Raw genomic sequence first — 16,327 nt, 5'->3', positions numbered from 1 at the left:
TCTATCATTCATATCGATGGTTGACATTCGAATGCTTTCTTACCAACATAGTAAATGTTCTTATGGATATTAATATATAGTAGTTTAGGCAGTTTCATGCCATTTGCTACTATTACAAATGACTGTGGGGCTCATAACCGGACAATAGGGAACGACTCAGGGATGCAAACCTATTCAAGATCCAATACTGGAAAGAAACTGATCTGAAAGAATTTGTATAATAAGGTGCTGAAAACAAAGGAAACATGCATCATAAGATCACATTATTTTTTACATGTAAAGGCTAATTAAAAACATACCTTAGCAAATAGGGAAAAGTTGATTACAATTGAGCCAGAAAAACGAGCATTAAAAACCATTCAAAACATTAGGAATCCTTAACATTATTCAATTAATGTGTGTAGCTATAAAGAACTACTTATGTCATTGAGTAAGATAGACGTCTATGTTGTACACTAAAGTAGTGACAAGTAGAACTGCAGTAATGTTTATTGAATTATCCATGGAAGTAAATTCAGCAGCACATTTTTTAAATATCTATAATAAATAAAACCAATTCAAGCCAAAATACGTGGCACAGTTGAACACCTATTAACTGCCGATGTTGGCAAGTATCAGTTTCAGCCAGTTATCAGTACTATTACCACCATACAGATTTTTTTTTTTTTTTTTAAATGTGAAGTGAAACAGTACCTCTTAGCAGCATCGTAGACTCCAATACTAACCAATGTACAAAATATCGTTTTTGTTCCTGGCACTGAGGGAAGGGCAGCACAAAACCTAATCAGCACAAAGATATTTTCTTTATAAATGCCCAGCAAATCTGATTAACTGTAGTACAAGCAATGCATTATTAGCTGGAACCTTCTTTTGTGAACGTGCAAGGAGCACAATATTTCAAAATATCCTCAAGGTGAAACTACAGAGATTTCCAGTTACTAAATTTAGCAATTCATTCCCATCGTAATTCAAAGTGCTCCTGTCATGGGGTTTTATTAATTACAGGTATTCACTGAATGTAGCTACACTTGTGCCAAGTGTCCACATTCATACAAGGATGACACATGCTGCTTATTTAAAACTATAAAAATTACACATTTGCAAAAAATTTGTGCAAAACTATTGTATTTACAAAATGGCACAAGAGTGAATTGAACAGTCTATGCACATGCACGCTTCATTCGTATCTTCAAAAGAAGAGCATTCTAGACTACACAAATGAAAGGAATACCAGTTTCAACAGGCTGTTTTCATTGAGCACTAGGTTCACAAAAGGTTGTATCAGAATGGGCAAATATTGCCCAAGTCAATGTGTATTGTTAAAGCTGAAACAGGTTTTAAGGCCATTCAAGTTAAAAGGTCTGACAGAGCTTAGAAATAAACCTTTAAGAACCCAGTCTATTTTAACACATGCTTTACCTCCAGCTAGAACCAGTGGTCCAAACAAACATTTTATCTTCACAAAAAGAGAAGCAAAGAAAAAAACTAGTACATTATAAGTATAATGATAACAAGGAAAGCAGATATTAAAAATGGTAAAAGCCGCTGAACTCAAATGCCAGTTCTATTCCCAAATGAGGAAATAGAAATTATGTACATTTTTCAAGTAGATTTATATTACCTTAACAAAGAAATTCCATTATCAGTGCATTGTTCTCTTTAACTAGTACTACACATTACTCGCACTTCCTCACAATAGCAGCACATGCTACCGTTTACCTGCAAAGATGTCAGTCTCAGTTATTTAGTGTACGAAAAAAGCTGAGAAATAATGAACGTTAATAACAAATGACAGGAATGAAGGATTCATGCAATGCAGGTTCTTTTATCAGCCAGCCAATTTGCTTGCAACAAGGGAAGGTTTCCTCTGTGGAAGGTCCTGTGGAGTGGGAATGTGATCTCCAGTGACCTCTGCCTTGTCAGTAGTGGCAGTGGGTAGCTGTTTATTCTTAATCTTTGCTTTTGCCATATTGTAGTCTCCAGAATCAAAGTACTTTTGCTGGAAAGAAAAAATAAAATAAATAATGAGCATAAGCCTTTCAAAAATCACTCCGACCCTTCTTTCTACAAGTTTCAATTGAGACAACAAATCTAATCATTATATCAATTTTACTGTCTGCCATGCAAGCAGAGCTATTTTGATAATCTTCTGTAGATTATTCCTTTAAGATCAAACAATCATAGTATAATACCTAAATGCAAATATAAAAAGTAAAAACATAAAACTTTTCTATTAAATTTCCACTGAAATTCTAGTACGATACAATTATCACGAGGACCTGGACCTAACACGAATACAAAAATATATACTGATTAGCCAATTGATAAAATTAGCTCCCATGCTTCTTACCTTCTATACCAAGTCCCACACAGTCAACCTCAAGCTCGCCAACCTTTAATCTTATGCTATGACAGACAACAGCTCAGGTGTCTGAAGTGCCTTTTGTCCAGCACCATCCCACTACTAGAACCCACTACTAGAACCCACTACTAGAACCCACTACTAGAACCCACTACTAGAACCCACAACAAACCAGCCTGATACCCATACATAGTTTGCTAGACATTAGGCAAGATGACCCGGTTTGTTGTCAGGTGGAAGCAGGGTTTTAGACACACTCAATAACACAAGCAGAGAGTTAACTAGGGCAGCTCTAAACCCGAGTGGGCACCCATGAGGCTGCTCTCAAAAGGCATAAGAAGCAGGCCTGGGTTGCTAGACACAAAGATGACACATTTAAATTGTTGGAAAAGCAGATCTGAACCACAGTCAAGGAGCTAGAGACAGAATTAATATCCTACAAAATCAGAACATGTTGGGCCATAACAAAGCCATTGAAGTAATTTGCAAACCATTGGGTGGGGGAAGACGGCAGGGGGAATGAAAACAGAAAGGGATGGAAATGCAAAAGGGGAATTGTCTATTATAGTGCTTAAGGCCACCCCCATTTGAGAACTTCCACTTGTATTCAGTAGAAGGTACCTGTTCTATTCTGCAAAAAGTAACCTGTAGCACAACCCAAGCTGGACAAAAGGAATAATAAATCTTAATGCTCATGTTTGTAAAACGTGTGCACCTTCATAGAGAAGGTTTCCCCCCAAAACACCACTTTGGGTTACACTGAATCATGGAAAATTAGAAAGGTTCACAATGGGACGCTTTGTCATGGCCCCCTGGTATGTGCTGACCAGTGTTGTTGAAAGAGAAGTCTAACAAATTTTCAGGGGGCCCAAGCAAATCATCCTGCAGAGCCAAGAAAAACACTGATTAATTGTGCAAAGGACTAGTATGCTTTCTTTTGGAGGAGGCCCAGCCTCAACTACAAACCCAGCCACACCTTGATATTACATCTGAGCGCATGAAGGATTTGCAGTTAATCGAGCTTGAAAGCATTAGCCCACATACAGTGATATTTCTAACACCTGAACTGGGTGGGTAAATGCTGGAAAACTAGCACAGGCCTGACTACATCACTCAAGATCAATAACAGACCAATAAAGTAGCAACGGGTGACAGAATGCACAAGATTTGTCAAAAAGATCCAAGCAGACGAGAGGCAAAAGGACACCATTGAAAGAAGATATCAGGAAGGGTGGAAAACTTGGTGTAAAGGCTGCAGACTTCATAGCGCCCGAGGAGCAGAGTGCTCAAAAGAACTGGGGGAGCAGACTCCCCATATGTGGCACAGGGGGTCACAGAAAAAAAAAAAAAAGGGGGGGTGTTCTGCACATCCCCTTCCCTTTTTTGCTGCATGCCCTAATAAAGTATTTGTGCCCTCCCTGGCCCATCCAGAGTGCTTTATTTGAAGTGTGGGAGCCACTTTTTTTTTTATATAGTGCAAATTTGCAGCAAAATGAAGTATTAAAAAAAAAAATATATATATATATATATATATATATATATATATATATATATATATTTCAGCACAAACAGTCTTTGAAGCAAGGCACTCTGGCTGCTGGTGCCGGTGTGAGGGTTAAGACCACGACCCTCATTATTCTGAGTTTCTTTCCTTGTTGATTATATATATATATATATATATATAAAGTCTTCAGTGGGCACAGGAGAACCCTGAATTTTAATGTCCCCTCCTCCCCCCCAGTCCTAAGATAGCTACTACCACATCGTTGTGGATGTGATGCCAGCCAATGAGCTCTCCGCTTGAGATCTGTCAGCTCCGCAGATCCTCCATGGTGATATATACACAGTTTGAGCTCAAAAACTAATGAACAGATTTACATCAAGTGACAAAAAAAACAAGCTGTCTGGACCAAGATCTAGCTTTTTTTGCCAAATTTGTACATCTCTTCCACCATCCACAGAAATAAGGCGCTTGCTGAGGGCTTAGTCTCGAATTAATTTAATTTGTGCACAGCATGAACAAGGTGTTTTGGTCAACTCTCCCCACCCCCTCAATGCAGCTAACAGCCCAGCCCCCCCCACCCCCCCCAAAAAAACAGGTAGCCAACAGGGTGGGTGGCACCCAGCACCCTTCCTGGGCCTTTTGACCCCAGGGACCCCATCCTCTATGGGCCCTCTATCTTTTTGAAATGGGGAGGGGAGAGGGCACACAGCCCCCCTCCCCCCCCTTACCAATCCTCTGACTAGGTCTAATTGAGTCATACCTTAATATGTGCTAGCTCAAAGCTCAGCTGATGCATCCAAACTCTGGTGGGGAAATCACATTGTGTGTCTCACCTCTGTAGATTCATTTTTCTTGACAAGACACCATTCTTTTTTTTATTTCCTGCACCAATACTCAACTATGTCCTTACAGTGGAACTAATGGCTCACACTCGAAGCTCCTACCCACTTAGTAACTCTAGAAATGGCCTCTACAAGTACTCAATAGATCCCTCCCCTCTGGCAAAAAAAAGGCCTCAATTCCTTCAGAATCTTCTACCAACTCAATCTCTCTAAATATGCCTCCAAATACCACATGAACTCCCTGAAAACCTCATTTCAGATCTAATATTTAAAAAAGGGCGGCCAAATAACGGACCTCATCTACTACACGTAGAGAGGAAGATGAAAAGCATTATTTCTGAATAACTGGCGTGTCTAACTCGGTCAAAATACTGTAGGACCTTACACTCAAGTCACTCAGGAGGGGAAGCCTCAATATCATACAAAAACAGCAACATTCTGGTCCAAACCTCTGAGCATAACCTCAAAATAGTTCTTCTCCACTTCCTTTGGTGGGACCTTATTTAACTGTCATCTGTACTTAATCACCATTTATAGTGGGTGTCACATTATGAGGACTGTACAGCAGTGTGATAATCTGGTGTCATGTACTCGCTTGATAAAACTCAACATTAAAATAAATAATTTCCGCAAACCAAGATGTGCTGGTAAACACATTCTGAACTACTGACAGAACATGCACTGCTAACCAAAATAAAAGGGGGGGGCACAGAAGTAATAGGTAAAAATGAAAATGGTAAGCAGATGGTAAAGCCTAATAAGGAAAAGTTTTTTTTTTTTTAAAAAGGAGAAATTTCCTAGTAAGATAGGGAGGGGTATTAAAGGCATTTTACCTGTTCAAATAAGGTGCAGGTAGTGGCAACAGTGGGGGGCAGTGGTAATATTGATTTTTCCCATAATATTGTTTTAATAGGGGAGATTTTACTGCCCTTTTGCCAATTCATCCAAGCACCTCTCCTCAAGGTAAGGTCTTGCACCTAATTCAGGTACTGAATGAGCAGAACAGAGGCTTACCAAAAATGGAAGTTTTAGTTTCATGATGCAGCACAGAACAGGAGGCATGAGCTAGCAGAGGAAGCCCTAGCTTTAGGCAAAAATATAATGGGTTGCCACTTGAGAACCCCTCAAACAAGTACTGGGTCAAGCTGATATGCTACTAAATCCCAATGTCTCCAGGTTCCGTTCCATCCCTTGTGGATTAGCTTCCTGTCTTCCAATACACAATCTCTGAAACTTATCGTGACACAGGTGGAAGCATCTACAATTTCAACCTTGTGGACCGTCTTGATAATTGGCACCATTGGATCTGGTGATTTTGAACTCACAAAGTCGTCTCACACCAGCTTATGTGCATCCAAGAAATAGTATTTTTTTTTAAAAAGTTATTGTGCTCAGATTCAGGTATATAAAAATCAAGTCCTACACCAGATTCGGTTACTGTCTGACCTGATGAAAAGTATCCTTCCTCATCTATCAGTATGGCATGGAAAGTATGATGCACAAAGAATTAATCAGAAACAAAGCATAGGAAGCCTCATAAAATGTGTTAAGTGCTGCACATTAAACAACTACTTAATTAGAAGAATATACCACAAGATTAGACAGAGTAATTTATAAATGTGTTCGTGAGGCATGACACTTGCAACACATAGCTCATGGTTTGAAGTACAGTGAAGAATTGATGGAAGGATGCAGTGATCTCATCTGCCCACTGGTATTTGCACAATTGGTCCAAAGGTCATTATCATACAAGTTATTAATTAGCATTTTACACATCCTTAGATGAAGGGTACATGTGCTGATGTGAAGATACAAAAGAGAATGACCAAACGGTCAGTTTAAATCGGATGGTGGATCTATGGTGAGAAGGTTTTACTCCACGCTGGGCGAAACTCCATTCTGGCTGAAGCAGTAGTGGTACCAGACACAGAGGCCTACCTTCTGGCAAAGGCAACCAACCAAAAGGAGAGAATAAAACCAATTCAGTGCTTGAAAAATTACCACCAGTCACTAATTTTATTTTAGTCCCCAAAGACATTTCTACCTGTAATCTAGATGAGACAATCTTCCTTCAGGCATGCTTCTGAAATACTACCCCTCTGGCAAAAATCTCTTAAGAGACAACATGTAAAAGAGTACTCTGAGACAATCAATGGGAAAAGGACTAAGATGTGGTAATAGCCCTCGTTAATTATGGAGCTATGCATACACGTTTGCCACATCCAAACAGTCCAAAGTATAACCTACAGTGGCATATAATAAGAATTCTTAAGACAAGTTTCAATCAACCACATTTGCAAATCTGCCAACTGGAGATCAATCCTTACCATTATCAAGTCAAGACTGACACAAAAACATAGGTTTGTCAGGCCTCAATTAAAAAATTATTTAATGGAAAGAATTGAATCCTCACCATGTTTCCCAATATGGCCATTCTTTTGACTTTCTACATCAACTGATAGGCAAACTACGAGTTCTAAATAATATGAATCCTACAATAGAGAAAAAACCTGCACATAATTTTCATTGAGATATATAAAAAAATTATGACTATGTCCATCTCTTCTGTAAGCTGTGTGATTGATAGGAACAACAATTTCTGGTTGACTGCTACTCCATCCCAGATCATCCTTTTGCTAAGAGGACTCAATAAGGCCAACAGCATGATTTTAAAACTAAATTTCCCCGCAATGCGCATTTGAAAAGTGTATGAAAAGAGCAGTTTTGTCCAGTTGCACTTAGATTATGCAAATCACAATGGAAGATAAAAATCTGTTGATGGGCCATTTTTTTTTTAATATTGTTTTGGAGGAGAAATTGAACTTGGGAAAAGTGAACTGGGATCCAGTGCATAAGTGATTACAAACAGATCAGTGATGGAAAACTAGTAGTGAAAGCATATTTAGTTACTTTGCCTTTTCTCAAGTATGAAGGAGTGCTCTCAGTAAATTACAGGCAAGGTTTATTACTGTTTTGTCATTGTCAACCCAAGGAGATATACCTGGTTGTTTTGGTCTGAACTGAAGCCGGCCTCCGACTATGAGACATTATATTACTTTATGCACACCTAGTTTTGGGATTTTAGTTCTATCAGAAAGAGGAGGTGGATGGTGGTTTAGCAACTTTGACTTGTACATAGTACTTAAATATTGATAGTTAGCTTTTTGAACTAGATCCATACAATACGACTTGGAGGTACATTTCAGAGTTGTTCGTTAGTAACAAAATTATGTATTTAACCATTTACAGCTTTAGTCACACTCACTCCTTTCTGAAGTCGTTTTCTCAAGAAATCAGACCCTCCAGGCTTTGGTCCTAAATGGGGATACCTTGATTTCAACTTTGCTTCTTCCACCTTTTCTGGACTGATGACCTTATCATCCATTTCCTGGGAAAAAATATTTTAATAGAATTAGATATTACCCTTTATTAAAAGAGGTAAATTCAAGGAGAAGTTTAAATAAACGTTATTGCACAGTCGAGATTTTCCTTCATGAATACATTTTATTAATGACAAAATATTTTCAGGAGGCATGTAAGGAATTATTGTGTTTGACAAGTACCTTTTCTTTTCCAAGAGGAGGCGCGATTGTAATCAGAAAAAGCAGCTTATACAAATTATTATTCAGTTGTGGACCCAACTGAGACCCACCGTATTCTTGTACTTGCAATCCTTTGTTTATGTGGTTGACCTAATTGCGAGGGATTGTGACTTTAAGTTATGGAAACAAACACATTCCACATTTATTTTTCTTCTGAGTAAGCACAGCTTTTCAGTGGTTCTGTTTGTAACAGAACAGTAAAAAGAATGGCCTCTAAGCCTTCCCAAGGTAGCAGAAGAATGCCCCAGACACCGAGAACAAACGCATGGAGAAAGTGTGGTTACAAAGTAAGCAGCTTCTGCATTTATTATAATTTAGGAATCTGATTTCACACAGTCTTTCACAACACAATCTTGAAAATGTTACCATTTCATGGTTTTACCTTTCGGCAGAAAGCTCAGATCTTGAAAATCTCAAGACCTGTTAAAATCCCAAATTCAGAAGCAACTGAAACATATAAAGAGATTGTTTACATGCAATGTGATAAACATGGAAAAGAAAGACAAAAGGTTGTTTTTGAAAGATTAAAGAACCAAAATATGCTGAAGACTTACTGTGAGGGATGTGGGGGGAGGGCAATAACTGAATGTTATACATGCACCCTATTCAGGTGGGTGTTGGTGCTCCACTGAAAGACTGGATCATTCGGATGATACTTTAAGAAAGAATAGAACAAGTTACTTACTTTCAGTAATGCTCTTTCTGGTAGAGACTATTTAACAACTGGTTCCTCCCCTTTTGAGTATTTCCCAGGTGTCACAATGGATCTGGAAAACATTTAGCAGTACCCCTGCACACCAACATGTGGCACCAGAAGTTGCTACACTGCAGAAAAGAGGGCCAGGGCTCACTATAGGAGACACCCATGCATGGTGACAAGTTGCTTTCTGGACTGTCTGTGCCGTCAGATGCAGAACTCAACTACAGATTAGTGGCAACTAGTGTACAGAACTCTACTTGGGACCCATTTAAATGAGAGCTCAGTTCACAGAACAGGGAGGATCAGTGAGGAATCTGCAGTTAGAGTTTCTACCAGAAACAGTGCTACTGAAGGTAAGCAACTTGATAGTCTGATAGAGATTTCTAACTGCAGATTTCTCACCTTTTGAGCAGATACCCAAGTAATCTCTCCCAGATGATGGGTGTGAAGATTCAAACTAACAAGTCCTGTAGGACCAAGTGGGCACAATGCCCCTCTTGGGGGACTGGACCGCCCAGACATCAGTGCTATATGAGCATAGGGAGGGACAGCCACCTATCCATGACAGGCAACCCCCCCGCATACCAACAGTGGTATCAGGCTTGGCTGTGGTGGCGTGAGACTCAAAACCCACAGCGGGATGCTTTTTTGGCCAAGTCCTATGCAGAGCAGATCAGATCTTAAAGCATAGGACAATAGAGATGAGTTTTCTTCTGGACTGCCCTGCTTTTTTGGATCCAATTGATGGAATCTCTACTCCTTCTTGGAATGGTGAAATGGAAATGTTATGTTCTGCCCGACAGGAAATGGAATCACTGTGAGGAAGGAGCCTCGAGTTTGTAGAACCACTTGTCTGGGTAGATAGTGGTGTGAGATGGGTTACCCGAGAGGGCTTGTAGCTCGATCACCCGTTGAGCGGATGTAATGGCAACAAGAAAGTGCCTTGGAGAAAAGGGAGCACACGAGGAATGAAAGAATCAAATTTAAATTCCATTGAGACATAATAAACAGAGAAGGTGGAAACAGCGGGTAAACCCTTGAGGAAACATCACTACTGATAAAAAACAATGAAGGCTGGACTGGGAATTATTACAAAGGTAGTGAAATTAGACAAAATCCCTTTAACAGTGCCCAAAGCAACAATTTGCTTGGCGACGACAACACAAACAGCAGCACTTCAGACAGTTTAGCATGAAAAGGGTCAGTCTGTTTGGTAGCACACCAAGCTATGAACTTGTATCATCCGCTGACGTATGCCTACTTGGCACAGCAACGCCTGGCTTCCAAGATTACATCAACAACCTATAATCTCCAAGCATGAAGGTGGAGTGTGCTCAGGTTGGGGGCAGCACCCTGCCACGCTGTAGTGCCAGGTGATCCTCCTAACAGCCAGCTTGATGAGCTGAGAGGGGCTCGTGCTCAGGAGTTCAAAATACCATACAGGGCCATGAGGAGGACTTGGGCCTGGTCGGTTCTGATTTTCAGAACTCTGGGCAAGAGAGGTATCAGCAGAAAGGAAAACAGGAGTCCCAAGTTCCAGTCTACAGGGAAGGCTTGTCCAAGGAAGAGACATCTTGGACACTCCAGCACGGAGAAGTGTCAACACTGATTTCTCAGCAGTGGTGAAAAGATAGAGCAAAAGTTATTACCATTTGTAAAGCTGCCATTCGTGACCTGCAATGTGTCAACAGGAGTTAGCCACCCTGATGTTTCAAGATCCCAATCAGATGGCAAACCCACAGGAAAATATCTAGCCAGTGCAGCTATGTCCAGATAAGCAGGATCACCTGGCACAGGATCCCCAACCCCACCTGTCCTGCTTGGCGGTGGAATTGTCCGAGAACCTGTACCAGCTTACCTTTGATGGAAAGGATGAAAGCCTTTAACACCAAGCGGATGGCTCAGAGTTCAAGCTCACTAATGTGGAGAGAGCCTCAACCAGAGGCTCCGATCTCCCCCTCCACAGGTGGTCACCTAAACTCCAGGAGCAATTCATCAGGAACTCCTGTTAGCTCTGGATAGGGTGGGTAGATGGTCTTCCACTGACCCTATCGTAATGCAGGAGCCACCACCACAGGTCGTTCGCAGTCTTCTCCGAAATACCAGTGAGATGCCCATGGTGCAGTGTCCTATGGAACTTCTGATTCCCATTGCAGAGCCTGCATATGCCATCTAGCATACTTCACAAGCAGGATAAAAGAGCCTCAGTCACCCTCATTGTGATCCAGGACAGGAGCAAAGTCTGAATGTACTGGACTTTTTTCAGGAGGAGGCTTCGAAAAATCAATAAAAAAAAAAAAAAAAAAAAAAGTAATGTATTTGGCCTGTACAAAATGTGTGTTCCAAGGCAGTTATTTTATTGAGCCACCTTTTTCCTTCATTATCACATATGAGAGTACCTTCAAATTCGCAAGTTCAGTATTTCTGTAGTAAAAAACAAACAAAAAAAAATATTTTTTATTTAATAAACTAAATGTTTCCTCCAAGAATCACGCCCACAGAGGGTACACATGACCTGTGACTTGCCTCTTAGTTCACTAATAGCACCGTCATCAGGGCGGGGGCAGGAATTCTCTCATCAGTTCATGTTTTAATTTGTACCAAAAGTGAATTTTTTAAGAAGAAAAAAAAAATGAGAGAGACAGCACATTTTCCACTGAAATGGCCACAGACTTTCCTACACACATGCAGTTTAACTGATGCAACTATATAGTGCACGAACAGCGTTAGAGGAAAAAAGGTTTCAGCAAACATTTATAATTTGCACATGACCAGGTAAAGTGTTCTCATTTGTTTTCATCCAATAAAAATTTGCCATAATTTCACATCCCATCATTTTGTTTGATCCACACAGAATTTGATAAATGTGTCAGCATAACTACTGAAATACATTTTTGCAATGTTTGTTCCGTTCACTTTTAGTTATTTCATTGATGTGTTAGAAAAAAGTGTGACACTCATTTCACACGTGCAGCACCATTTTCACAGTAAACTTTACAAAATCGAACTACAAAGTGAGAGAAAGAAAAGAAGTGTTACAAGACAAACTGACTTTTGACCTCGGTCTCTGAATGTAGAGACAATGTGATAAGATAAAAAGAATATTTAAAGGCATCTGTCTTGCTTGTTCACTTTGAGTGAACAGAACACCTATAATTTATCAGCTGGCCAGAGCAGGAGATTAGGCTCTAAAAATAGCTCATCCTGATGAAATCTAACTTGACATAGAAAGTGGGCGAGTAGATTTAGAGGCCTGAGGAGCGTAGGCGTAAAACTGCAATATTCAGGTGGCTCCCATCAAGGGAGCATCTACTGCAGGTGAGATTTCAGCACACTGATAGTCATCCACAATGTCAGGAGGTCCGTCATAATATGGAAGTAGGTGACTACTACCGGGGGGGGGGGGGTTGGGGAGAAGGGGGAAAAGGGCAAGGAGAAACCCCTGAAATATGTGCTGTATGTACCCAATGTGCACTGGTGGGGGCAAAAGGGAGTGCAGTTGATCTACAGGACAGGATGTTCAACTAAGCGTTCTCCAGGTCCAACTGCATCATCCAGTATCCAGGGCAGAAAGAGGGAGAAGGTCTACAAAAAAGGTACAGAGGCCGCCGCCATTTTTCAGCACCAAGATGTAGTTGGAATAACAACCACAACCAACTTATAAACCCTCGCTATGGTTCCTTAGACCAAAAGGGCTGCTCTTTCTGCTGCAATAGGGACAAATAGTTCTCCGTAACCCAGTCTGGAGGATCGTGGAAGGAGCAGCAGTATTTAGGAATAGTTCGACAAAACCCACTGAACTTACCTGCCCAAAGTGTTTGCATGCCATCCTGGCAGAAAATGTCAGCTCCGACCTCCGATAGGTTGGCGCAGTGCCTTCAACACCACAACTGAGGCTTGGCGTAGGGCATAAGATTAGGCCGGGCACTGTCCCCGTTGTGCATATTTTCTTTGGGTACTACAGTCTCAACAGATGGTTTGGGGAGGGGAGAGGAGGGGGGGGGTTGGGGGAAACGGCACAATAAGATTGCTATACTGGCTAATTCTGCTCGCGATCCTGAAGATTTGAGTGGCAACATTTTCTTTTTCACACTGTAGAAGTTTAAGAAAACTCAATAAATATAGTCTCTAAAGAGAAGAGCAGTAGTGTTGGGTCTGTTGGCGCAGAAAGAAATTAACTGATGCCACTGCGCATGGGTGGCACATATATACCCCCGCCTCTACGGTGTCACTTTTGGAGCCATGTCTATGAGAAGCATGGCGCCTCCTGTTACCATGCAGGGGTACTGCTTAATATTTTCCATGCGAGGGAGTTGGAAACGCAATCCTATTCACAGACGAAGGTGCTAATGGAGCTTGCAGAAGGCTAAGCTAGAAATATACATCTCTCGAACACTGCAACCTAACATTGGAGAGATTATGGCAGAGGCACTATTGATTCTTCCTAGAGAGAAAAATTATTAGCAAAGAGGTCTGATGTTTGCATGAGGTAAGCAAACAAGGCTGTATGTCAAGATGCCGTGCTGTAGGGAAATGGAGTAGGCAGGGGTGACTAGGCCACAACTCTGCAGGTTGAAGTAGTTTGCCATTGACGTCCTGGGGGCCATCCTACTACAGCTCTCCAAAATGAGCCAGGGGCCCAGGAGTCTCAGAGTACTGATGGCGAGCAGTCAAGCAGTTACAGGGCTCTTGGGGAAGTAGCGTGGGTTAATCAAATTCAGCAAATAGAAAAAAATCAACTAACAATCTTATGCCCAGTGCTCATCTTTACAAGCAAGAATGTACTTTCACTAAATATTACACAATTCAATGATCATGCAAGCCAACGTGCCAGTGTGTGGTCCACTGAAGGAGCTACACCCTCCAAGCTCCCTCCTGAACACTTGGTTTCCTCACCTCTGTGAAATGAGGCGTATGCCGTGCATTAGAACATTACTGAGCATTTGTGCAGGTTTGCATACATTAGTTCTAGGAATGTAGTCATCAATAATGCTTCCCCTTAACCTTGCCCAATTAACCATAGACCATAAACACTGTGGCAATGATTATGTATCAATGGAAAGGGGCACACAGGACGTTACAGCAATGAAATAATTAGTTGCAGGTCATTTCTTCAAAAAGATGAGGGTTGTCCATTCAGTAAGGTGGCGGTTTCGGTTGGAGCTCTCTGGGGTTGGGTCGGTGTGGGAAGTTGCTGTAGATGTTCACGATTCCGCTGTGGAAGAAGTTGGTTACGTTGCTGCAGTTGTTGAGAGGCACCAGTGTTGTTGACAGTGGCAAAGGACGAAGTTAAACCTTTGACAATAGAGAAGACCTCCTTGCAGCTGTTGGAGCTTCCTTCGATGCATTCCACTAGTCCTTTTTTCTTGGTGTCTCATCAGCATGTGATAACATCTGAGTGCAGCCTTTCAGGTAGTTCTGATGTGGCTGGCTCTCCATTTCCATTTTTTTTTTTTTAATAGCGGTTTACAGTGTTTGGTGTCGGGCGTCTTCTGTGCATCGGTTTGCCTGCTTGTTTGATCTACTATGCTTGTTGGGTTTGATAGGTGTGAGTAAGTCTGCGCAGTTCTTGATCCAACTGCTTTACTTATTGATGTCCTTGTCGAAGTGGTCTGTGGGGCTAGGCTATTCAGTGCTGAAGGCACTACGCCAATCAGAGTCTGTGATTTTGCCCATCTACGGCATGGAGGGCTGAACCTGGTAGGGGTGTTGACTTGAGGGCTGTAGATTTGGAAGTGAATGGCCAAGTTCATGTGAGCAGTGTGCTGGAATTATATTGATGCTGCCACTTGTGGTAAGATGGGGTCCAGTGTGTGACCTATGGGATGTGTTGGTTCTGTGACAAGATGGGTGAGATCAATGTTGCTGAAGCTTGAGAGGACTGCTGTGGAGAAGAGATTGTTTTGTTCTTCCAGGTGAAGGTTGAGGTCACCGAGGAGAAGGTAGGCTCAGGGGTAGATGATGAGCAGAGCATCAAAGTGGGTGATGACGTTGGTAAAGGTTATTTGTGGTCCGAGTAGTCGGTAGCCAAGGATTCCATTAAGAGTGAATTTTTCTGAAGTGCATGTGTCCCATGAATTGGGTGGCATTCTCTGTGGATGAGGCATCGGATGGAATACATGCAGAAAAAAGCAAGTCCTCCTCCTGGCTTGTGAAGGTGGCCCGGTCATGCAATCTTTGAGCCTGCTGGGACTGCCGTAGAGATGTTGGAAGCCGATGAGGGGTTCAGACATTATTCTGTGTTGGAGAGTGGAGGGTGCTTCCCTGTCCAGCAGGTCCCATATTTTGATTGTGTGCTTGCTGAGCGAATGTGTTGAGAAGCATTCGTGTTGATGTGCAGGTTAACAATGTTGTAAGGTTGTAAGGTTGGAGAGCAGGGGTTGATGGTGCTTGTGTGGTTTGTGTTTGAATAGGTTGTTGAGGGCATTGCTAGTATTTGTGATTGAGGTGTGGTAAGGTGGATTGCTGTGAGGTGTATTAGAGTGGGGTGGAAAGGATGGAGTGGATTAAGGTGGTGTGGGAAAGATTGGATTGGGGTGGATTAAGGTGAACTGGGGCGGATTAAAGGGGTGTGGGTAGGATTGGAGTGGGGCTGATTAAGGTGAACTGGATTGGATTGAGGTGGGTTTAACTACTGGGATACGTACGTTGGGTGGATTTGGTTAGACTGGATTAAAGTGTGGTGGTTTGAGCGGGATGGGTTGGACTGGAGTGGGATTGGCTGGACTAGAGTGGGTTGGATTGAGATGAGTGGGGTGAACTGGGGTGAGGGGGACTCCAGTGCAGCAGGCGATCTGGAGTGGGGTGGATTTTTTGGGATTGGAATGGGGTGGATTGGGACGCACTGCACGATTATGTGTAAAATTAGAATTTTGAAAATTATATGCAAGAAAGAAAATGTAGAGGATTTGCAATATTTAGAGGAAGATAAGTCATCTTTTCAGAACAGCGCCCATGAGCAAAACAAAAACATGAGTGCAAAGTGAGACAAGACTCGAGAAAAAAAAAAAAAAAAACACACACGTTTTAAATATAGAAAATACAACTTTGTCCTGCTGGGCACGTTTTTTGCACTTTCTGTTTGCAGAGCACTAGAAGTTAAAAGAATAAGACAGTAACTCAATCACGTCATGAGCGGCGGACAGCACGGATTAAGCTGAATCAATCAGTGATCCACAATGACAAAGGAAGTGATGATATGGCCTCCTGTGAAGAATGAGGCTGTGAAAAAGAGTGCTAGGTGGGAGGGCTCCAAGTCCTTTTCTAACTACAACAGCGTCTTGGTAGCATACGCAGGCACTAGAGCATGCCATCGCT

The 16,327-nt window shown here is 41.7% G+C and overlaps 1 protein-coding gene across 1 annotated transcript in view; it reads right to left on the bottom strand.

Annotated features, from left to right (window-relative positions):
* Window positions 1-471: 471 nt before the first annotated feature.
* Window positions 472-16,327, bottom strand: part of ARPP19 (cAMP regulated phosphoprotein 19) — a 34,920-nt gene continuing 19,064 nt past the window's right edge. Inside the window, exons 2-3 of the mRNA XM_069222453.1 lie at window positions 7,974-8,096; window positions 472-1,999 (exon numbers count right to left, since the gene is read on the bottom strand). Coding sequence (XP_069078554.1) covers window positions 1,829-1,999; window positions 7,974-8,096 — 294 coding nt within the window. The 3' untranslated portion in view covers window positions 472-1,828. The remainder of the gene's footprint in view (window positions 2,000-7,973; window positions 8,097-16,327) is intronic.

Source organism: Pleurodeles waltl, chromosome 3_1 (assembly GCF_031143425.1).
Source record: "Pleurodeles waltl isolate 20211129_DDA chromosome 3_1, aPleWal1.hap1.20221129, whole genome shotgun sequence".
In the NCBI taxonomy this organism is placed as follows: domain Eukaryota; kingdom Metazoa; phylum Chordata; class Amphibia; order Caudata; family Salamandridae; genus Pleurodeles; species Pleurodeles waltl.
The sequence above is the reverse complement of the archived record's forward strand: the minus strand, read 5'-3'. Positions and strand labels throughout refer to the sequence as shown.